The 23,464-nt window shown below is 38.0% G+C and overlaps 1 protein-coding gene across 8 annotated transcripts; it reads left to right on the top strand.

Annotated features, from left to right (window-relative positions):
• Positions 1-3,753: 3,753 nt before the first annotated feature.
• On the top strand, positions 3,754-22,560 carry LOC111259012 (zinc finger C3HC-type protein 1-like). Of its 8 annotated transcripts, none has more exons than XM_086967692.1 (8): positions 3,754-3,772; positions 4,429-4,605; positions 18,885-18,976; positions 19,356-19,506; positions 19,660-19,901; positions 20,072-20,208; positions 20,650-20,996; positions 21,554-22,560. In XM_086967692.1, exons 2-8 carry the CDS (start codon positions 4,473-4,475, stop codon positions 21,922-21,924), a joined length of 1,473 nt encoding a protein of 490 aa, XP_086823818.1. In that variant the 5' UTR covers positions 3,754-3,772; positions 4,429-4,472; the 3' UTR covers positions 21,925-22,560. The 8 variants fall into 8 exon arrangements, with proteins under 8 accessions (XP_086823818.1, XP_022686411.1, XP_022686409.1 ...); XM_022830676.2 differs by lacking the exon at positions 3,754-3,772 and adding an exon at positions 3,784-3,889 and having other exon boundaries at positions 4,437-4,605; XM_022830674.2 differs by lacking the exon at positions 3,754-3,772 and adding an exon at positions 3,784-3,889.
• The last annotated feature ends 904 nt before the right edge of the window (positions 22,561-23,464 follow it).

Below are 23,464 nucleotides of genomic sequence, written 5' to 3'. Positions count from 1 at the left end.
TACATACATAGAAATCTATATATACACGTATAAAATACTACATATTTAGAAGTATATATATATATATACTTCTAAATTTAATCGACAAGATTATTATAACACTGTAATTATTGGAGTTGAACGTATTTTGCTATATGGCCGCCACAATAGTCGTTGGCCCAATTTTAGGCTTCTACTTGGGTGCATTAAAAAAATGTGTGTGTGTGCGTGTGTGCGTGCGTGAATGAAGAAACAACAGTTTTTGCCGTGTTTTCTCTTCGGAGAACAAATAATGACTGGATGGACAAAACAGCTAACGGTCGAACGGAAAATACGGAACGTAACTGAGCCTTAGATAGAACGAAGTAAATAAAAAAAAAAAAACAATAACTACGAATCGAACCTGTGTGAGTATGACGACATGACCAGATATACTGCTAATGACTATTCTTGGTACATATATTGATGCGGATGCTAACGATAATAATTATAATGAGTACATAATTATTATTAAGAATGAGTCGCGATATATATTTTGTGCACGCTTAGCAGCACCTTGAAATGCAATGGATGCCGCAGTGGTAGTTAATGCGATGGTCGACAGCAGTTATTACTACTACAAATAGTAGATAAAGTGAAAAAAGACAGCATAGAGAGAGAGAGAGAGCGAGAGAGTTGAAGACGTGGTGGAAGACAATGAGGAAGCGGTGAAGAAAGCATTGCAAGCTGGGCAGTACTATGTACACAGGCAAATAGATGAAACGTAGCTATGAAGGGAAATTACGGCTGGCATGTAAATTTTAGAATGTCGATGTTGGACACTCGATACGTCCACTGACCGGCTAGCTAACGGTAAAGTGATATGCTATGAGAATAAGAGACAATGTGAATCCGAGTAAAGCGAGAGTGCAAAAAGAGCAAACCTCGATAGATCAGACGAGCCAATATGGCCTAGTAAATGGACGCAATAGAAGATGTGCGCAAAAGCTAAAGTTTCATGTACAGACCGAAAAGTTTCCCTACCACGTGTAGCTATTGAATGTTCGATGTCGTCTCTGCTACTGCCTATGCACATTTTTGCCCTATGCAATGTGCATTAATGCGAACATTCAATAGACCTAAAGACTAAACATGCGGTGATAGAGGAACGGATCTTTTGGCCATTTACGCTGACTACATTTGTGTGGATTTGGCTTTAGCTGGGAGCCGCCAAGCGGGTAAGGACCGATAACTAAATGACGACGAGGATGATTATAAATGAAAATTATGAAGTTTAACGAAAATGAATAAGTGAATATGTCTAATTATAATAATTATGATGAATGGTATATTGATCATGATTATAATAATATTGACGATAATGATAACGTCGAAGATGCAAACTGCTATTTATCGCAAGCGGAGCTTAGAGCTAGCCGGGCTGTGTTCTTCCGACTGAAAGAGAAAACTTCAGATCGCGTAGAATATCAGCCTGAGGCCTTACGGGCCACCTTGTGACCATTGCCTTATTGTTGAGTGCGAGAAAGGGAGCTCGAATGAATGAATGAATGAATGGATGATGAGAGCACTGAGCGAGAGAAAAAAATGAGTGATGTCTGATTGATTGCCTGATTGACAAGGAGAGAAAAGAACTGCGACAGAGAAACAGACCAGAAAGATGTGGCAAACAGCGTGTGCTGGTGGAGCGAGAGTGCTGAAGGAAAATTCAGAATTGAAAAATGCACGAACGGAAAAAACAACGATTCGTTACCCGTGAGCCGGCCGCCAACAAACGCGTCGCCATCTTGACTAGCCGCTCTGTAAAGTAGTTATGTTGCCAATTGTCTCTCTATCAATGGACGCCGAATGAAAATATTAGATATTCGATTGGATTATTTGAACTAGTTTTCATTCTCGGCTAAAGTGTACGGGCTCGACTGAAATCTTGATCGTCGGCTTACAGACCGCAGCGAGCTAGGCTGAGAGCGAAAAGATATAGAGAAAAAGAGTGAGATATGCCAAACGAGATTCATCAATGGAATTATTAGTTTAAGTCGCGGCTTTACAAACAGGACGCAGATATATAATAGAAACGCACACAGATAAACTAATGAATGAACCGAAAGGGATAAAAAGGACAAAATGAGCCCAATCGGTTTTCACGAGAATGATACTAGTTCGAACAGTCAAAGTATTCATCATAGATGAATTAGTTTATGCAAATTGGTTAAGTGCCCTTCGTCACTCCAAGTCGATTTAGTGATTCAATGATCCTCCGATATGGTAGAACTGTGTTGTCAAGTCCGTCTCGTACGACGTTGGTGACCGGCTGATCCCGGGTCTTCTGTAGTAGTTGGTTCCCCTCTACCAAATTTGTCGTTTCGGAAATCTTCTCCCGAGCATTCAATGCAACGTACTGGTCGCCTCGCTTGCTACATGTAAAACATTTTGTAATACTTACCAAGGATCTCAACACTGACACAGGATATTAGTACCGTCGGGTATAGTTGCGTTGATTCATGATTTGAACACGATTATAAATACGCAACAGTAATTAGAGTAGGAACCCCGTTAGTAAACATAATAACGGATCTATATCAATTTCAACTAAAATTGACAATAACTGTTAAGACAATCGAGACAGCGTGGCCACTGAGACAATTACGGAGGTTTAGTAATTGACATAAGCGACGAAAGGTGTGCTGCTGCTGCTGCTGCTGCTGCCGCCGCTGCTGCTGCTGCTGCTGCTGCTGCTGCTGCCAGAGAGCGGCGTTCCATCACGGAGGTAGAGGGGAGGCAGTGCGTGTCTGCTTGGCCAGGGCCAATGCAGGACAATTGCTAGACTCAGATGTAATGAGCGGATGGGAAATTGGAGCCAGAGGATAAGCATGAGCTAATAATCACCCACCCGTTCACGCATCACGCATTGATTGATTCATTCTATTCCCCACAAAACAAAACAAATCCATAACAGACGCCACAACAGCATTCATTCCAAGTGTATTATTATTGCACATAACACCAACAACAGACGACCACGACGATGATGACAATAACAGAGACAGATTGTCTACATAAATAAACTAACTATGGAGAAAAATATTATCAGAAGTCTTTCTTTGATTTTAGGTAGCTAGCCTTAGGCACATTTTTGCCACATTACAACATCGATTATTACTTTAACGCGCTTCAAACTACGATTTTAGTACAATTAGGCCAAACTATAGGGCATTCGATTGTGACTGCGGGAACTATTTCGTACGAAGCGACACACGTAGTACAAAATTAACATTGTCTATCATATGAGCATATCTATGATTGATCTTCTTTTCGCCTCTGTTTACTTTTGTTATTTATAGATCAAACGAAGACACTTTATCGTTTCTAGTGTATAGAGCGCTTTAGGTAATACCCGTCCCATAAGACGTTGTATGATACAACCGAGTGGCAAATCGAGCTTTTCAACTACAACTGTGTCCTTGTGGTGGACGAAAACTTTAGCTAAAATAAGTTTCCTCTGTTACTGAATGTTGAACATATGTTATCTTCTTATTGTCCACGTACATACGTGTGCAATGTCAAAGCATAAATTTGTTCTTCAACTACTGAAAGGCGCATGCAGAACTAAATAATTATTTAAATGATGAATGTTATTAGAAATGGACGCTTGTGAAGCGCGTTCAACGAATATATAAAATAGCTGGAACTACATTAACAAGCTTGCATTTTTCGCTATTTGAATCATGTTGTGGATTTCAGCGAAATGCCCGCCAAAATACCTTTGATGCAGACGTCGATCCACGAACACGATCAGGTAAACACGAGACAGGGATATTCTGGCGCGGCTCATGCGTTTGGTGGTTGCGTCGTCACAGATTTGTGTCTCTAAATTGACAACCTGAAAAGAACACTCTCCGATCTTTACTTTAAGGTACTATTTGCATAATATCATGCATATATTGGAACTCCACCCTATGCTACGACATACGGTATCGTTTAATATTTGTTGTCTACTAAAGACCGCAGAGCTGCCACAGTTAGGGATGTTCGTTGATAGATAACAGTGTTCGAATTTGAGTGGCATTGTTTAGAAAAACATGTATATATGTACTGAGCGTATATAACAAGTGCTCATGCGTGTAAGTGTCATAGGAGTTTAGTTTAAATGTAGGTTTTTCGATTTAGTGACCCCGTACTGGTAAAATTTGGAACGAATTAATGTGGTCATTAGCGCGAACCTCTATTAATTCTCAAAGAATTGCTATGTATAGGTGTGATAGACAATAAGTGCATTCAGAGATACCTGATTTCTTACCCTTCATTTGTGAAACATGTGCGTACATTATTTCTGTTTTGGAATGAACTTCTTGAATAATTCAAAAGTGTCAATCCCTTAGAAGAATATTGAATTTAGGAAGCTATTCAGAGGTCCATAGATGAGAGATGATCTTTTTTTTTATTTTGATTCAGCAACACAGGCCTAACCATTCACAGCGTACTTGGCCATTTCCACGATGGGTTTATCGTGCAGCTCTGGAGCTTCGCCCCTTAAATGCACGTCGATCCGCAAGGTCGATTCTGCCTCATCGGCTGATGCATATCGGCCAGTTTCAACGGAAGAAATAGACACTTCCACTTCTTCAAACAGTAAGTTGGTGTGACCGCAATATGGACAGCTGTGCTTCGTTGGATGCGTATCTGTGCATATGCATTTTGCAGCTTGGCTTAAGAAATCGATTTTCCAGTGACTGCTTCAATTCTCTTGCTTACAAGATGTTTAAAAGTCATTCAGTACAAATACCATTGAAGATAATATTTAAATTAATAACATCTGCAAACAATTGTTTAAAAGAACTTTTGAAACTTAAAAAAAATTGAGAAGACATCCGCTGAGAAAGAAAAGTCCGTCACTTTTTGAACACTTTATGTGCTGCTTTTTCACTTGAACTCTTAAATTTTATGAAGGCGACAAATGTGATTTTCTGAAGTTACGAAGTTCTCGACACGATGATGACAGAGTTTGTTCTTTAGCCTACCCTAAAATTACCCGTTTGAAAAGCTAAGGTGTATGTATGACTGGCAATAATAATCCGTTCGGAAATTAAGTAGTTCATGTTTTTCTATAGACATTATCATAATTATTTTTCTTAACTAGAGAGTTGTCTTACACCTATTCGGTGCGCCGTATTCACAATTTGTCCTCAAGGTTTTAGTCGTTCCCAGAAGACATACGAGGTATATAAAAAAGATACCTTTACTGGGGCAAAAAATCACTATATATAGAAATTGCTACTCAGTTAGTTTTCCCCACTGTTGTTTTCATCAATAACATTCCAGACACAACAAACGGTTACAAAAAAAGGTTACCTGCGTTACATTGAAGTTATCCAGGTCCTTTCGGTACGTCGGGTTAGACTAGACGATGTGATAAAAAGCAAAGCCGCAATTATAGAGGCCGAACTATTTGTATGCGATTAAATCGCTGTCGTAGCAAGCCGAAACAAAAGGTCAAAACCAAGCAAAACAAAGATATCGGACCATCGTGTCACTTTAGTGAGGTGTTATGCTCTGTCATGCTCAAGCTAATGATCGTATCGTCTATCGAGAAACGTTTGCATGCAACAAATTCAAGCCTGGCGGGGTGAATACCCTTACTTTGCACTGCTTCCCGCTAACTTTCATTCGTCTGTTTTTGCTATTTATATGTCAAACGCTTTAGATTCGAGAAAATTACTGCGGTTGCTCGGGCAAAGGAAACCAATCGTACGATTAGAATAGTGTTTTTTAGATGTAAGCAATAACACTAAAATGTTAAATTGCTTCGAAAATACTTCAAACACCCTCCGTCTGAGCGTGCGTTTGATTGAAGCGTTATATGAAATGAAGCATTTCAAAGGCACCGCGGACTTTCAGGAGAATAAAAAGGATATCATGGAAGTCGTTAATGCATGAATAAATAAAACGTCGTATGAATACGATTTTACAATTTCCAAAATGCAACGCAGTACTGCATTTTTTTTTAAAAACGATCGATGCTGCTTTGAGCTGGTCATGATTTAAGGCTGTAGAGTTTGCGTCATTCTTTTGCTCTTATTTGTATCTAGCCCTTGCACATTTTCTGAACGTCTATACTTAATAATATATATATTGGCAAGTTGTCAGCTTACTGCGTTCACTGACAACAATCAACCGAGGCAGTGTGAAGAGGGAATGAGGTTAGCGTTTATCGTCACTGACTGATGTAGTGCCACCGATAAACCTTTGAACTTCTCCTGGTACCTCGGTATACATGTAGGCAACTATAGGTTTTCTCTAAATATATGTTGCTAACGCAATCATTACATCTACTAGTCTTGCTTAAACTCTTGCGTCACACCTAAAGAATTCCTTTATTCAATAATAGCGCCAGAGAGCTTGAATAGCAACTTCGTTGAGCATAACTGATATGTAACTTCAATTTCAATAGCTTTGTTAACATTTATTAAAAGGCTGCATAGTTGTTATAACATTATACCAGTCAAATAACATGCTAACGCTTTGTATGGTGATGCATATTACTATACAACTGAAGTTGTTTTAGAACCACATTCTAAACCAAAAGGAACCATATTCTTAAGCACAACATTTGATGAGGTACGCACAAAGATCCAAAAAAGAATTTAAAACTATTTTAATTAGTTTTAAAAGAAATATTAAAATTATAGAGGAAAATGTTTTTCCTTCACCTATGCAAAACTTCGCAAAGCATTTAGAGAATTTATAAAACAAGGTTGTATGTTGGCAAGCGTGGGATATCCGGTTCAGTGCTCAGCTTAGAATATGATACCAACATCTGCTGGCTGTCATAAGAGCACTTGGAGTTAATGCTAAAATAGACAAGGTGCTAAATAGACAAATTTCACCATAACTGTTGTTTTCTCTGCAACAAAAAAAGCTATACTAAAAATAACAGCTTCCGCAACTGAATATCTCTACCACGAGTTTACCCCACCGACTGTTTCATTTCAGCACCGATGTTATAATCAAGAGTCCTTGCATTCATCCTTAAGCTTTCCCACTCATAATGGTAGTATACATTTCTCTATATTTGCTGACTTCAATACATAACAGATAACTTAATTTTGATTTTATGATCGCCCTGCTACTACTGTTTCATATGCTGCAGCGCAAAGATTTGACGGTCTTGACTGATTTGCGCTTTTTCTCTATCAGGTCAGGGTTTCGATTATTTAGCGCAAGGCTATGATGATCGTTACTATACCATACCAGCTCGTGTTGCAGTACGTGGAATAGGGGTGGCATAACGACTTTATTTACCGGCTCGATCGCATGACAACAGATCGGCATTTATCGCCTATTTCTTTATGCGAAATTAAGAACTGTGATGTACCAACATGCATGCGTTCAATACGCTAGTATAACGGAATTGAGAGTATATAATACGTTTTCTTGTCATCATTTGATTAGTAAATTCATGCGTAAGTAAATTAATTCTGCATATATATGGACAGCCTGCTATACTGGGCACTGTATTGCGTTTTCCTCAAGGTTAGGAAAATCTTAGAAGCATTGCTGTCAACTTGATTCTCTTTTGTTTGATGGCTAAAAGTGACACACGTCGAAAAAAGTTCAAAGTTGATTCTGACCTGTTAGCCTGAGTGAAATCGACACTGAGGACATTTTTGGAAGCATGGCTTGTTCACTAAAAAACGCAGGCTAAGTTTTTGGGGTCATAAAGCGAAGATGTAAACAAGTGTAAGTATAATTTAAGGCTACGGCGCTAAAAAGCGACTGACTTTGGCCTCTGATCAAACAGAAAATAATTGAAACTATATATTTTTTTTCCAATGGCATCTAAAAAACTATACACCCAAATTCATTACATGGCATACACCACATACGGTAACAATGACAGCATTTGTGTTCCATGAAATTTGTTCGCGCTGCAGAAGTGAAGTATCCGATTGCGAAAGCCTAGCCTAGATTAGTACTTTACGTTATTTTAATTAAGAAGCTGTTAAATGAAGGTATAAGGGATCGTTATTTATATTAGGTGCATAAACCCATGCGAATCCTTCTTGTGATCAAATGAGGTAATTTTTTGGACGCTTTCCAAACCCACAAAAACGGCAGACCCTAAAAAGTGTCTTTGCTCTAATGGTGTCCATTCTCTGTTACGCCAGCCGCTCACGTTGTTTATAGTTGTCTATAGTCCACTAGCAATAGTTACCGAACTCAGCTTTGCGCCAATTCACAATAGCTAACGAGAGTAGAAAGTTATGTGGAATCAAGTAGCTATCACAAGTGGAAGAAGAAATAAGGTGGGCATTTATTCAAAGGAAATAATGTCAAGTAGCTGAGCTCACTTAGCGAAGGCCTCCAAATAAACCACTTTATAGTGCCTGGTGATTTTGACAGACAACGGAATGTGCCCTGACTAACGCCTGCTTGCTTTATTTGTAGCAAATGTGCATTCACAGGTGGTAATTTGCGGTGCGGATATAATGTGCTTTGAAGTTTATTTGTCTCACTTAGAAAAGTTGCAACTTACGAAATTTAAAAAAGTTTCAACATACGAAATTGCTGAATACTCCTGCCGTTTTGCCAGTAGACATGATTACTGACGAGTTAGGCGGTTGGTAAACACTCATCAAATTATTAAATTGTTGTCAAACAATAGTTGCTTAATTCATAGTTAATTTTCAGGCTTTGTGAAATATATAGTTGAAAAAAGTTGATATTGCGTATTAATGTGATTTACACAAAAAACACAACCTATTGCAATGTCAACGATCGAAAACGTAAACTCTCACTGTTCTCGCTTCGAATGTGTGCCTCTTGTCCTCAAACATTACAGAACAAAAATGTATGTGACTACATATACGGCGTTGGCCCTGTACAAAGTTGCCACCCGTAGCTCGTGACCCCCTGTTCACTGCTGCTAGAAGCTGGTTTGACCCTTTTAACAGGATAGGCTTTTGGTAAACGCTGTAGTAGCAAAATGTAAGGGCGAAGAGCCCAAAATTGTACTATGAATGTGGTATGAGAAACAACTATAGTTATTACATACGTATTACCTACGAGGCGCTAAGCAAGCTAGCCGAATGTCGACAGCACGTTCTTCGAGGCGGATACGTGCAGATCTATCGCTACTAGTTTTTTTTTTAGGTGCACCTGAAACTGTTAAGATGTCGAGGGTAGCATTCTAGTAGTAGTTCCCTTAGGCGACTGGTCGTCAAGCCGCGGTATACTTTGCGAGGAACGAATGATGGGCCCGTCTTGCTTGATGACAATTGCGTTCAGGGTACAATAAAAGCGCAACTGAGTGGTGAAAACCTTGTCTAAACGACTATTAAAATGAAGAATACCTTAGCAACCTTGACAGTGTCTAGAAATCGGCCGTGGAATTCGATAAGGGGTACATTTATTTGTATGCAGATATCGCAAGGCGTTTTTATGCGGTACAGTGCGAACAATCATGTTAAAAGAATCTAACCCAAAGTTGAAAGAGTTTAATCATATTAAAAGAAAATGTACATGATCTTCAGTAGGTTGGTAAAGATAAGAGCGATGTTCTACAATGACCAATGTTCTTCTCAAGTTCAGAGGCGAAATGAATCGGGCGCATTTTTGTCAATGGATCGATATTCTGACATAACAAATATTAGACGGTCATGAATATAGCATGGGGACCGATTGGCTGTTACAACCTGAGTGAAGACGGATCTGGTTCTATATTGTTACCATCTGCGCTTTTATTTCGTCGCTTGCAGATGATCGTACTAGTCTTACTAATCACTTTCTTACTTCATCTCACCAGAAGGGTTTCCCAGTTGGTTTTCTAACAATTTCTTTCTTGCTATAGTAGTGTTTCAAAAATCCCTTCTTCAAAGTCATCTTTATTTTTGAGAAAGTTCTCGCATTAAGTGAAAGGAATTGGAATTATTCTCCATAGTCGATTATATGTCACCCAACAAAGACGAGTATACATAGCGGCATGCGTAAGCATGTGAAATCTTGACTTGATTGGCTAGTAAGTAGCACTGAAATGCATAACATAAACGAATATTGGCTTGGTTCGACAAATTTCAAATCATGTCCCAGCCGGTATTGTTGCGTTCTGGCGCGCACAATTTAAACCCTCAAAAGAATTTTTAAACTTTTAAATTTGGAAATGCATTTTGCCTTGCCTATGTTCATCATTTTGGAGTTTTGCCGTCAAACCAATCAATTCGCTAAATAAAACGAAAATCGTTGGAATCGTTTATGACATCGTTGACACAAGAAGTATATTGGATTGTTGAAAAAGTATAGATCGTTTTAAACCAAAATTGAGTAAATACTTTTTATATTTTAAAATAATATCTCTAAACTAAATATGTTTTATGTCGATTTATGATGTTTTTCAATTTTTCTGGTAATATCATCATAATCTATAGAACTTCAGTGACTTACTAAAAATAAATTGCAGCAAATGATTTTTGCATCCCTCGATTGAAACCACATTGACATTAAGAATGTTATATAGATACTGAAATGGGTGATAGTCTGATAGTGCAAGAGCCGAGTTATAGGACAGATACAATATAATCTTCTACCTAAGCTCTCTCGATTTTTGCCTAGTAACTGAAGATCTATGTTGTCTGGCATTGCCATACCGGAAAATAACGCTTTTTTTTATTGACTAGGTCTGATCGATTTTTCCAATGGCTTTTGCAAGTTTGTTAGTTTTTCATTGTAAATATCCGAATCGTCGTTATTGTTGTCGAAGTTATCACCAAGCGGACGAATCGGAACGGTCGTTTTTTCCAATCCCGTCAAACACATGGCATCGTTTCTACTGTTGCATAAGATATATTTTTCATTAGCCGTCATCTGACGCTTCAACCATGCCTCAATTTCGCTGAGTTTCTGCTAAGTTTTACAAATCGAAATACAATGGGGTAAATTCATTTGCATCAATTTGTGGTACCCAAACATCGAGCTTTTTTGTAGCCAATTATCTTTGTATGGCTTAAACCTCTTTGTTAGTGGATGTACAATCGAAATTTCCTGTGCAAACGAAAGCGAACCATCGTCGGGCAGTGATTTACCGATAATGCATCTTACCCATAAATAGCACATATATCTTTCCATGGGTCTGGGTAACGTTCTGCTTTTATCGTAACAAAATGCTGATATATAGCGATTTTTGTAGACATTTCACTCATGTTTAAGGCGTTTTTTTCTAAAATCTGAATAAAGACATTCCAGTAATGGTAACACATCTACTACTGCCAAATCTCAGCTTTCAAATGACAGCAAAGCCTGCAGGACTCATATTGCGCTATATAGCTAATGTTAAAGCAATTTAGCTAGAAAAACGATCAATACTTTTTCGACAAATTGATATGAACGCAAAGCACTTTCGACATATATATATACATTGTGTCTTGTATGCGTCTAAAACACACATATATAATGTATATGTATTGCACAGACGTAAAATGAAGGCTCTCAATCTATCAAGAGGGTTTTGCCTCGCCCCATTTATATATGCATATATGAACTTAAGACACTACCAAATATAGAAGATGATTAGAAGTCGAGTTAACTGTGAGCAATTGCTGCAGACGCTGGTCTGGCGGTATGCCTATACGAGCCACTAGTCACCTTATTTCATGTATTAGGTTAGTAAAAAAAAAATAGTGGCTATTTACTTAGCAAATATCACATAATTTTACTTTTTACAAGACAAAACAACACATAATTTAACGACAAATGTCATTTTGTACAAGTTTTACGAATATCTCACTTGATTTATATATTCCGCTGTGGCAGAAAATTTCAGATCTCATATTGAAGAAATCATTCTATTAGTTTTTGGCACTGTCTTCGTTTTTTTAATGGATGCTTATGAATTTCATTTGATAACGAAAAGTGATGATACATCAATGCTAACTGTCGAGAGTCTGGTGGGTGCAAAGGGACCTCCCACTCAAGCTCTTGTAATATGCCTTCAATGACTTTTGTGATGTGTGTCTGGCATTGTCATAGGGAGAAATAACTTTGATTTATCTCTAGTGCGTTCATTGTTGGATAGGTTCGCTTACTTAATATACTTAGGCCATATGCACATCTCTGTTCATTTTCTTATCCTTATGAAGCATCTCTTAATTTATAAAATAATTTTTCGATGAAGCTTCGGCTTAACACTAACGCGTATGTCTAGGAGCTTTTTAGCCTAGACAAAATGCAAACCTAATTAAGTGCAACACTGAATGCGTTAATTATATGTGAAAGAAAATAAGTGCCCACAATGTTTTCTTCACCTGAAACATTCACCTTTCGAGCCTCAACTCTAGAGGAAATAATATTCGCAACCTTTGATAATCGTCGTGTGCAGAAGAGCGTTTTCCAGTAACGTATACAGAGGTAAACAAACAAAATATAGGTAAACATTTTCATAGACTATACAATTTCTGGAAATAACGCGTAAGTTTACATGCATTCATTGTAGTAGATTTCGTTAAAAAGTTTTATTTTTATCTGCAAGTGTAGCATATTTCGGCGTACCCAACTCGTAGATGTTATACATCAGACGTCCATGTGATATAGCTAAACAGTTTGTCACTCTTCAATGACATTCGTATTAGGGATAAAGCATCAACTCGAAGCTGTTATAAACTAATAGAGGTAGATTTATTGGCGTTTCGTTTAACTTTCTATTTAAATGTAGTGCTATATGATCTGACGATTTAACCGTGCTTCCACTATCATTAGGGTCGATGTACTAACAACAAGAAAGTCATTGACTCGCTGCCGATGACTTTTAGGTCCGAAATGTCGAATTAGCCACCACTGCCTATTTCCTCCAAGGCGTTTGGATTTGGGCGGTTGGGATAAAACGTTTTAACGCATGTCGACACCATATTATCTTAAACACCTGCTTAACTTTAGGGTTCTGTTTTAACTCATGCCATTCACCTGCAGAGTTTCACTGTAATCAACATGGCCGATCATTTGTAGATGACTGAGGTTTTGCCTTAGTGGGTAGTTTTGGTTTACACTGACGATGTCCCCCTTCCCCCACCTTGAGATACCTACTCAAGCAAAGATGTTTTGTTGCTTTAGTATTGCACAAACATCGGCACATTGGTGTGCGCCTGCATTAACGTGTAGCCAAAATGATAGCTTGTTCGTATACAATCTACCCTTGTAATATTGTGTGCGGAACTGTCGTAGGTTTTTGACGCATTTGCGAAATCACTGTTCGCTATTTTCCCTTTCCATTCTTAAAGCCTTCGTTAAGGCACCTAAGGCATTGCGTGACGTTTGAGCTTCTCGCCTTTCACTGTGGCGACATCAGATTGAAGGCCATTATCAACGCAGTTTCGGCCGTCCTATATGCGCTATGTTTGCCTGAGCCACTGCTATTTGGCTTTGAAAGTCCGGAGGGAAAGTTGTCATTAACATAGCTACCATTAGTCTCCAGCATTCATCGCTTTTAACATGGGGTTTGTACGTAATAGAAGACAGCGCATATAAGGCTCGTTTGCCGGAAGGTCTGGCGAAGCTTAGCGAGGGTCGACTGAAGTGTTGGATTTCACTCGTGTATGAAACTGAGCTGTGCAAATGGATACTTCGGTGGTATGCAAAAGTCAGCAAAACAATTTATCACCCAACATGAGAGATCAACCAGCTGGTTAATGATGGATACGGATCTGCAAAGGAGAATCAGCCTAATACTATCAAATAGCAGTTGTCTGAAGAGGGTTTTAACGGCTTATGTCTATTTGACGCTGATAGTGATTGCCAGAAGTTAGACATTCTTAAAATGCACAAAAATGGACCGGAGAAATTCGTCAATCCCTTCGGTTGAAGTGGTGTCCGAGAGATATCATTCAAGAAAAACATCAGTACTACATAACGGTTACGGTACGTATAGATGATTCTTAGTAAAATCTAGCTTAAGCTTGACGTGTTGTGTAAAAAAGAGAGGAGATTTAAGTTTATTTTCGACAAGTAAACACTTAAATGCTAATTTGATGCTTTTGTTTGCTTGTGGTCAATATGAAAATGATCATCGAATAGATCAAGCGATCCAATGTTTTTCCTACTTATCGATTACCACGGCACAGTGATTTTTGCTGGATCACATAAAAGCTCTTACTGACAATACATTGTAGTTCAAATGCTTTTACATAGAGCAAAAAACTCTGTGAACATTTACCATCCACATAGTTGATCTTACGCTGTTCTCCAAATACCGAACTAAATTCCCCCAAATATCAGATTTTTTTTCTAATTTTCATAAACTATTTCAGACTCTCAACCGTTATTTGTCAAATTGAATAATATGTGTACGACATATTATATATCCGGTTTATCATTCGCCATGTTTGACATCTGAAGGAAAGAATTAGGTTGTGAGAGTCAATCGGTAACTAGTATATACTGGTATATATACTGGCCAGTGGTTGACAGAGTACCAGAGGTATTACATTTTGCCGAGTACTTGGAGTTGTATTCATCATATCTTTCCGTCGAAGTAGTGTTCCCATCTGACCGTACGAGACAGCCTAATATATCCAAATAGAAAGGTAATGAACTCAACTTTATCGAGGCGTTACATAAGCATGTAAGTCGTAGAAAGCCTATTATAGAAATATGATAGACGTTTCAACATTTACGTAACTATCTGTAAATGTGAATTTGTTTTGTATCAGCTGTGAATCATACTATTGAGTGGCTGACATATACTAAATCTTTCTAGAACAATGCATTTTGTCTGCTGTCATCGTAGCGTAGAATGGTGTTTTTATCAAAAAAGTATCGCACAGATTGATAAAGTAAGGAACGATGATTGTTTAAATTTCGTTTCATTAATAAGAATGAATGTAATGTATCAGGTTGACTTTTATGGGGCGCCATTTTTCAACGCTGATTCATTCAAAGGAGTTAATTCTATAGGTTAATTTCTATCTTGCCTGAATCCATCCATTATTGTGATGTTTATCCAAATACGTCCATTGATGGAATACGTCCATTGGAGCTATCAAACACGGAAAGGTGCTATCTACTAGAAACAAGATTAAGCGTCTGCCTGACTTTTACCTAATAACGTTATTCTCATCTCCATTATTATATTGGTAATTTGTTGTACCGTTTAGCATGATACTGGGCGCCCGCTAAGAGGTGTTACATGAATTATGTTTGCAGAGTTGGCCTCTGGGTAAGTTTAGGTTGTGCTACGCACTATCCTTTCTGTGCCTTCGCCTTTTGCTCTCCTTTCTTTTTATCAAAAGCTGTAAAAAATTTTAAACTAAGTCATATTACACGATATGTAAACAAACGCATTCACTATTAGTATGCTTTAGTGGGTTATGGTTCAATTTAAAGCAGCAACTCCTAATGGATGATCACAGGAGCGCCACGCGCGCATTAATATGCCGATCGATCTTATTATAACCAGACGGATATCTCATTTGACCTTCAGAACGTCGATTCGATTAGTTGTAGCCGTTCTATACAAATCACATTCAACGTAAGGCCAAGAATATTTACAGGTGTGACGGCACTAGGTCGAAGCAAAGTTAGGCCAACTTACGCAGAACGATGCGTCACTATGTAACTATCCGTTAATAATTAGCTACACTCACTTCTTTTATTTCTTTCAATTCAAAATTCATTCAAAATTAAATTTATCATAAATGTATATTTTGTTTAGTTGTTGCGTACTAAAATTACCATACTTAAATGTTAATTTCATTTAGTTAATAACAATGATCTTCATATAAAACGATTTGTTGGCTATCCGTACTACATGTGGCATGCCAATCGCATGCACAGTCTCGTGTCTTTTGTGGCCATCTGGCAGGTCTGCGATAAAAAGCTTGTTTTTATCTCGACTCTGCACTTGGGCCTTTACTCGACTTCTTCCAATTTAGCCTTCACGGCCTACAATTGTTCGCTAACTGCTAATTCACAAGCTGCGTTCTAATTCACAAGCTGCGTTCCAAGGTATATGAAACTTGTGCAAAATCGTACACGTAGGACATTGTACGTTGAGGGTACTGTTTTAGGGGCTAGGCGTTTCAAGATTTAAATCCACAAGCCGTTACGATGTTAGTCATATTGAATTTTCTCTTCAGACAAATCTCTGCTCTTTTAATAAGTATTAGTGTGAGTAATTATGGCGTTTATCATTGCTAATAGTAACAATACTTGTCTTTCATAATGTGTGACCATTCAGTTCGATTTATTACGTTGGACTAATTATGCCACCTTTTTCTGATGAAGGAGTTCTTGTTTATTATGCTTGGGTATTCTTTTTCAGTTCTTCTATCGCTGCCGGTAGCAATAGGGTCCTTCTGTACCGATTTTCAGTTGAACTATTGTTGATAACGTTGACTCGCATAGTATGCAAAAACATGTAACTTGTCAATAAGACTAACCCTGCACGGAATAAAGCGTTTTGTTAGGCCCGACGTTAATTTTGGCGTTTCATTTGAGGTTCATGCGAGCTATATGCATGGCCGGCTGGATGCTTCGGTACGTTTGCGATTTCAAACACAACCATACTTGCCATAAAGATTAACTATATCTGCAGTAGACTGTTCCGGATATGTCAGAGCTTGCATAAGGCTTCTTACATGTTCTGAAAATGACGTAAGACTTGATCTTATCTACTGCTGTCTTATCTACCTAGGCTCGTGGCTGTTGCGTTTTCAACGTGAACAAATATCCCTAATGATACCTTCCGGTCTGTTGATAACGAATCGTCAGACCACTCATTGCACTGCTGTTTTTCGCATCCGGATGAAGGATGAGTAAATGCTTGCGCACTCATTCATTCTGATCACACCAAGCAACAAAAAAGTACTTGTGACTTCCCTTTGCCGAACGGTCTGAGGACACCTAGGGCTGTGGTCTTTATACGCTTCCCCAGCTGCAACGGCAGCAATGAACCATCCGTTCATATCGTCCCTGTAGGTGGACCGATGACTGTGCGGTTAGACTGGCCGTTACTTATTTATCTAAAAACAAAAGGCAAAGAGAAGTTTTCGACATCTAGGCGACACTGCGCGGCGGTGGGTGCTGTGTAGCCATACTAGATGAGACATTAAAGTCGCGAGGTCACCACAATTACTACTAATAATCAAGGGCAGAGTAAGCGCCTCTAACCCAGCGCACCTTGACTGGAAACTGAACTTGAAAATAGAACTGAGCGGGCTAATGCCAAGAAGATGACTGACCCAACTGTCGAAAGGTGATATCGTACAAACAATTTCATTTGAGTAATCCAAGCGAAATCTGTATCATGTATATATGTTATTTGTTTATTGGCAAATATTCTGTGCCAGTAGGATTGGGAGCTATATTATACACTTCAATTTTAGTATCATCGATACTCATTTGTCGTCATTAAATTATGTGGTTTTTCTAGTTTGACACCAACCATGACGTGTAGAAAGTGGACACTAAGTTACCACAAATCGTAAACACTTTGTCCGTAGATGATCGGTGCCCCATAAGGTTTTTTCTGTCATTGTCGTTAATTTTCTGTCTATGTTGCGGTATACAATATTGGTCAACATATGCGATTGATGAGGATGATAATGCTCGGGCAATCTTACCCTGTACGCGTTATATTCGTACTAAGATTATGTATAATGCAAGTACAAAGGTTTGAGCTTGATCTTTACCCTATGCAATGGCCCCTTATTACAGTAATTGCATTATAATACATATATTCTTTCTCTCTCTCTCTACTACTATATAAATGTGCTCTTATGTCGCTGCAGAGTGACCGAATGTTCAAAGTTTTCGTAAACACTTGAAACATTTGAAATTTTTCTATTCTCATTACGCGTATTTATACTGGGCTTGCCGTAATAGATAGAGCTGTGCTTGAACGAGTTTTTATTTCTCTTTAAACTATCATCTTTGTTTGGTACCATCGAAAAGTCTCCGCATGGGCTGTAGCCCTGTGCACTTTCATTAGTGGCATTCGTGTAATCAAGATTCCGTACACAGCGCAAATAACACGCGAAGGAAGGGTCTGCCTTACCCATTTGTATCCTCTATGACAGCTTTATGTAACACTACTCGGCAAGGATACATTCATGGATGTTCCAAAGGCATGCATGTTATAACGAGATCTGTGCAGTGATCCGTCAGCGACTTGATTAGGAGAAATGTGTCAAGGGTTACAATGTCATAAACAAATAATCGATCTGAAACTATTGCAAAGTATAGTGCGTATACACTGAACGGCACTAAAGGAACATTTACAAACAATTTATGTAACTATGTGTTTATATGTAGATCTTAACTAATGTATAAAATTCGGCGGAGTGATATTACTATCTATACCGTTTCATGAGTTAACCTTTTTTTTTTTTTTTTATTAAAGAATGAATCAGACCTAATCGAGCTTGTACATACACACAGTTATCTTTTCAGTATTTCGATTCCAAAAAATGTATGATTATATAACTGAATAATCACCCTAACTAATGATAAACTAAATAACCAATAATCCGTTTTCCATACATGCGCAAGAATTCTTAAATCAGTTTTCATGACGCGTATTGTAAATAAAGTCGTTATCATCTACTTATGAATACAGTTATTCAGTATTTCTGAGAAATCGGCATCTGTTTTCTAATAAGTTATTCAGATATAAGATCTGAAGTAATATTTAATACTATTAATTAAATTGACCTTTAAGCTTATTGCCGTTAGTTCGGTATGGTGTAAGATATTAACAACTGTTTAAAAAAGCTGTTTCTGGGTTTGGTATATTTGGTAATGTTTTTTTAAACATATTACGTTTGTTGCTCACTTCTTCGTTGTGTAGTATATTATAGAGCTGACTATTACAGAATAACTTAGTGAGGTGGTAATGACAACTTACTTTGATTTCTTCTATTGAATTTCAGAAACCGACCTGGTTCATCTAGGCCAACTAGATGCGGCTGATTTCAACAAGTTTTTGTCTCGGATTGCCACATTTTTCAATGAAGAAGGCGTCGTAAGTGTCTCTGAAGTAACTGTACAAAACAAGTCAAAAAGATTTTGATTACACATAAACGAGAAGAATTCTGCCATTGTCTTTCTATTGTATAGTTTTCCCCATTCCAATTAGCATCTACTGATTGCAGCGTAACTTATAACCCGTTTTGTTACTTACTTATTTTCTAATTTCTCAAAAACTAGTGATCGCTCCAAAAAGAGTTTAGTTTAAATCTATTTGACAGCATTCGTTTTCACGCAAGATTTTTTAGCTGTTCCTTATTTCTAGTAGCAACACTTATGCGATGGACGCATGATCTAATACCTAATTTATTATTAGATCATTTCTTACTAGTGATGCCGCTTCTCCCTTTACGTATATTTCGGATTTAAAACAGAATCATCATTGGTTATCGAAACCACCGTCGCTTTCTCCACCCAACTGTGCGATGTTCGGGTGGCGGCTGACGTCGTGCAATATGCTCACGTGCGAATTGTGTGGTTCAAAGCTTTTCGCGGAGGTCAGTGCAAAACTGCCTGCCCATATCGGTAAGCAAAGATGTATATATATATATATATATATACTGTAGATCTAAGATAAGTAAGATGGTTACTGATTGAGTTATCGCAAATATATATATATATATATATATACATATGCGATGTATGCATAACCGTAAAAGATTGCATTGTTATACATAGCACGCAAATGCCTCAAGGAAATCGAGCGAAATCTTCGTTCAGGCCATACGAAGGGTTGTGCGTTTCGTTTTGCTCCCTGTCCGGATCACTTCAAATATATCTCGCCCACCGCAGCGGCAGCACTAGTAGCTGCTTTTGAACAGCGGCTTGAATCACTTAGTGTGCTTAAGCAGGATCTACCTTGTGTGACAATGGATGAATTTGATCAGCTTGATAAAATCAAACGTGATAGCGATCTCAAGGTAAGTCATGCCATTTCTGATTTTTGATGAAACTCGTTATGATTTAAATATTCGTATCAACTATTAAATAATAGTCAAAATAGAGATAAAAATGTATAGTATGTTGTGTCTAGGCGGCTTTTTTATGTATGGTTGACTCCATTGGGCGCTTATGGGTTGTTCCTTTACAGGATACACCGACGGAGTTGGTGATCCTAGCGCTTCTTGGTTGGGAGCACCACTCAACGGCGTATAATAAATTTGTATTCATCCGATGCGGTTTCTGTTTTCGTAAAGTTTGTACGATGTTTTACCGAAAGCTAACCAGGTACACGATCATCACCTTACTAAGTGAATATTCAATTCTATTCCATTTCTTCATTTACAATATCATAGCATTCAATATGTAAATAATGTCACTACAGCGGCTGCATATACTTACTACTTTATGGATGATACCATGGAATTGGTACTAGCGCGCTCCTATTTCAGATGCGCTTCGATGAAACTGTTTAGAATATAAAGTTTCCAAAAAAAATCATATATACCTCAGCCGGTATTTTTCGCAGTATTATTTCGCTTCGACATGGTTATAGGGCATCGCAAACAAAACAATGAAGCAAATACTTCAACAAAGAGTATCTAAACAAAGCAAACAGTAACATTCTACACATGTCTTTAGTAGCAATAATCATACAAATCGGTCAACAGAAATCCAATTCCTAAAAACTAAAGATAATATTAAGTTTTTTATTGATTTCTCGTACAGAGAGGAGGAAGGCCTTGTCGAGGAAGCGCAACACAAGATGTGTGAAGAGAGCCAAGCTTCCTCGCCGGCGGGTGGTACTAGCGGAGTTTCCGGTGATAGTGACCAGCCCAATTCGTTAGAAAGAAAGCGCAGAGGCTCGAAGGATATTCTTGAGGCGAGAACCATCGTGCAAGGCGGAAAAAAGAAACGACGGCCACAGGATCAATTGAATCCTTTTTTCGAGCATAGATCCTGGTGTGCATGGATCTCGAAGGAGTGCAGGGACAGTCCGCTTGGTTGGAAGGTGCTTCTCGATCTCCTCGTTAATCACCATAAACGTCTTCAGGACGGCAGGGCGATAAACAATAGTAATTTGATTTTAATCAATTGATACGTGTAGATATCTGGAGGCTTACATATTTAACAAACGTATATTTTTTTCGACCCAATACCGCTTATAGATAATTGGATTCGAAGTTTTGCCAGTATATATACAAGTTTTTACCCTCTTATGAGTATAATTGGATTCGAAGTTTTGCCAGTATATATACAAGTTTTTACCCTCTTATGAGTAAAGGGTTTTTTTTGCTCTAGTTCCATTCTCAAAAATGTGAGAGACTTTCTAGCTAAATAAAAACAATGATTTTCGACAGTCTTCGTAGACAAGTAAGTCGCGTTTTAGGATATGCTGAGAGAGTAAATTTCTTTATGAAACTCATGCTGTGCTCTTATATAAATATATATATATGGTGGTAAAAATGTCAAGTGCCATATTAGTCAAATCAGCAACGTCTTTTATCGCTTTCCAAAATAGAGCTCACTGAACAGCTCTACGACTCCTAGATCTGCTCAAACTACCATGATATTATGATTAATAACGGTATAGCTCACTGGGCTTCTAATTTTTTTGGACATGTTCTTGTAGTGTCGCATGCTCAAGCGATAGCGGCGGCGGAAAATGCGGTGGAAAAGCTACGCAGAAAGAGTGATTATTGGAAAGAGAAGCTTCTACCGGCCTCCCGTGTCGGTCTTGAGGATGCTAATACAAACAACGAGAACCGAGGCAGTCAAAATAACAACAACAACAACTGTACGAACAACAACAACAACAACAATAATAATGGTGCCGACAGAAGTGATGCCAGTAAGAACAGCTGTCCGACTACCACTGAATCGGAAGGAAAAAGCCCAACCGGAAATAATACCAGTAATCATTTAAAGAAGTCAAATCCAATAAACGAAGTAATTGTGGCCGAGAAACAGCAAGGGTCTCAGGTGATCATAGATGACCGCTAGTTTCTGAATCTGTTTAAAAATTGTATCATACATTTAATTCACGACTGCCTAACTTTTTTTTTTATAATCCATTATCATCTACAGATCTTTTTCGTTAAAAAAAACCCTAATACCATTGTACAGCACATCTTTTGATGGTGTCATCGTTTACGATGTTTCTGCTTCTTTTGTAACACCGTGACGAGAAGGCCACTTAAATATCTGGATTTCAGCTGTTTCTATTGACATCGTAATCCACCATGCTTACCTGTAAAACGGAAACTGGCCAATCTGCCGGGATGTCTCTGGTTTCTCCTCTGGCTTCTTGCGGCTAAATGTAGATAATGTATTATATAACGGATATATTGCTTACGGAGCTTTTGCATGTGAGCTGTTACCGGATAAACGACCTTGGTCGAAATTGTGAACTTTACCCCTTAAACTGATGGATTCAGATACTCTATCGTGATAGCAAATGTATTTTTATATTAGCAGGGCATTTATGTTATATCAGACATTCTTAAACGACATTAAAGCCAAGTTTCAAGACTTAGAGGAAGCACAAGTGACAACATACTACACTGTCTGTAAATATTGCGTGATTTTTATGTAGAAATAAAATGATATGGCGCATCAGTGTATATTACTGCTACTAGAGCTGAGCAATATTACTTTACCGTTACGCGACACGAATAAGGTGCTATAGTACCTTAATATTTCATCGGGACTCTATGTATACGGACATAAAAATAGAAACTTACTGAAATTTATCGAGCAATGAATGAACTAAATGATATTGCCGCTAATTGTGAATATAAATAAGAGTTTTGTAATTTAATGCTAAAATGCTATGATCTTATCTCATATCTAGTCAACTGGAATTTTGATAATTTGGGCAAATTTGGTACTGATTAGAAATAACGGGAGTCACACGTTCGTTTTTACAAGAAGATAAATGAAAACACTTTTTATGATGAATAACGGCGCTAATTATACAATTAGCTTACAAGTGGCTTAGAACTGTTGGGTAACGTACTGCTAGCAGGCGACAGCAAAAACATTTTCAGACAAAGCTCGTTAAGCTATACAAGTGATGAGAGCTCTCCTGGTTATATTAAAAAAGTGCATGAAAATAAATGGAAAAAAAAATTTAGAAACTCGGGCAAACGGCGGGGTCAAAGAACTGCGAGAAACGAGGAAGGTATATTTGCGTATTTAATAGATAAAAAGAGAAACAATGCTTCTCCTAAATAAAGTGAATATTCATCTCGATTTCTGCCCATTTCTGGATAGCACAGGTTCGCTAGGAATTCGTCCTACACTAGCCCCTGGATAAAACTTCCATTCGTCGAAATCTTACTTTTTTGGAACCAGTGCCCCAACTCAGTAGTCTCTTTCAAAATATTTTGCAAGCTTAAATCAAAAGTCTACTGAATTTCATTTTGGCACATAAAAAATATCTGGTGCCTGAAAAAGAATCTACTGAATGTATTACCTTATCTTTTGTTTTGGTACACCATACACATGCTGAAGTCAGCTGGGTAGGGTGAAAACTCTTCGT

This window comes from Varroa jacobsoni, unplaced genomic scaffold, assembly GCF_002532875.2.
Source record: "Varroa jacobsoni isolate VJ856 unplaced genomic scaffold, vjacob_1.0 scaffold_287, whole genome shotgun sequence".
NCBI lineage: Eukaryota > Metazoa > Arthropoda > Arachnida > Mesostigmata > Varroidae > Varroa > Varroa jacobsoni.
The sequence above is the reverse complement of the archived record's forward strand: the minus strand, read 5'-3'. Positions and strand labels throughout refer to the sequence as shown.

Bases quoted from the DNA above. Each gene is read 5' to 3' on its own strand.
- LOC111259012 (XM_086967692.1), top strand. From the start codon at position 4,473: ATGGGTTTATCGTGCAGCTCTGGAGCTTCGCCCCTTAAATGCACGTCG. The intron at 18,977-19,355 runs GTAAGTGTCTCT...GATTTAAAACAG, and splicing joins TTTTCAATGAAGAAGGCGTC to AATCATCATTGGTTATCGAA. The intron at 19,902-20,071 runs GTAAGTCATGCC...GTTCCTTTACAG, and splicing joins AACGTGATAGCGATCTCAAG to GATACACCGACGGAGTTGGT.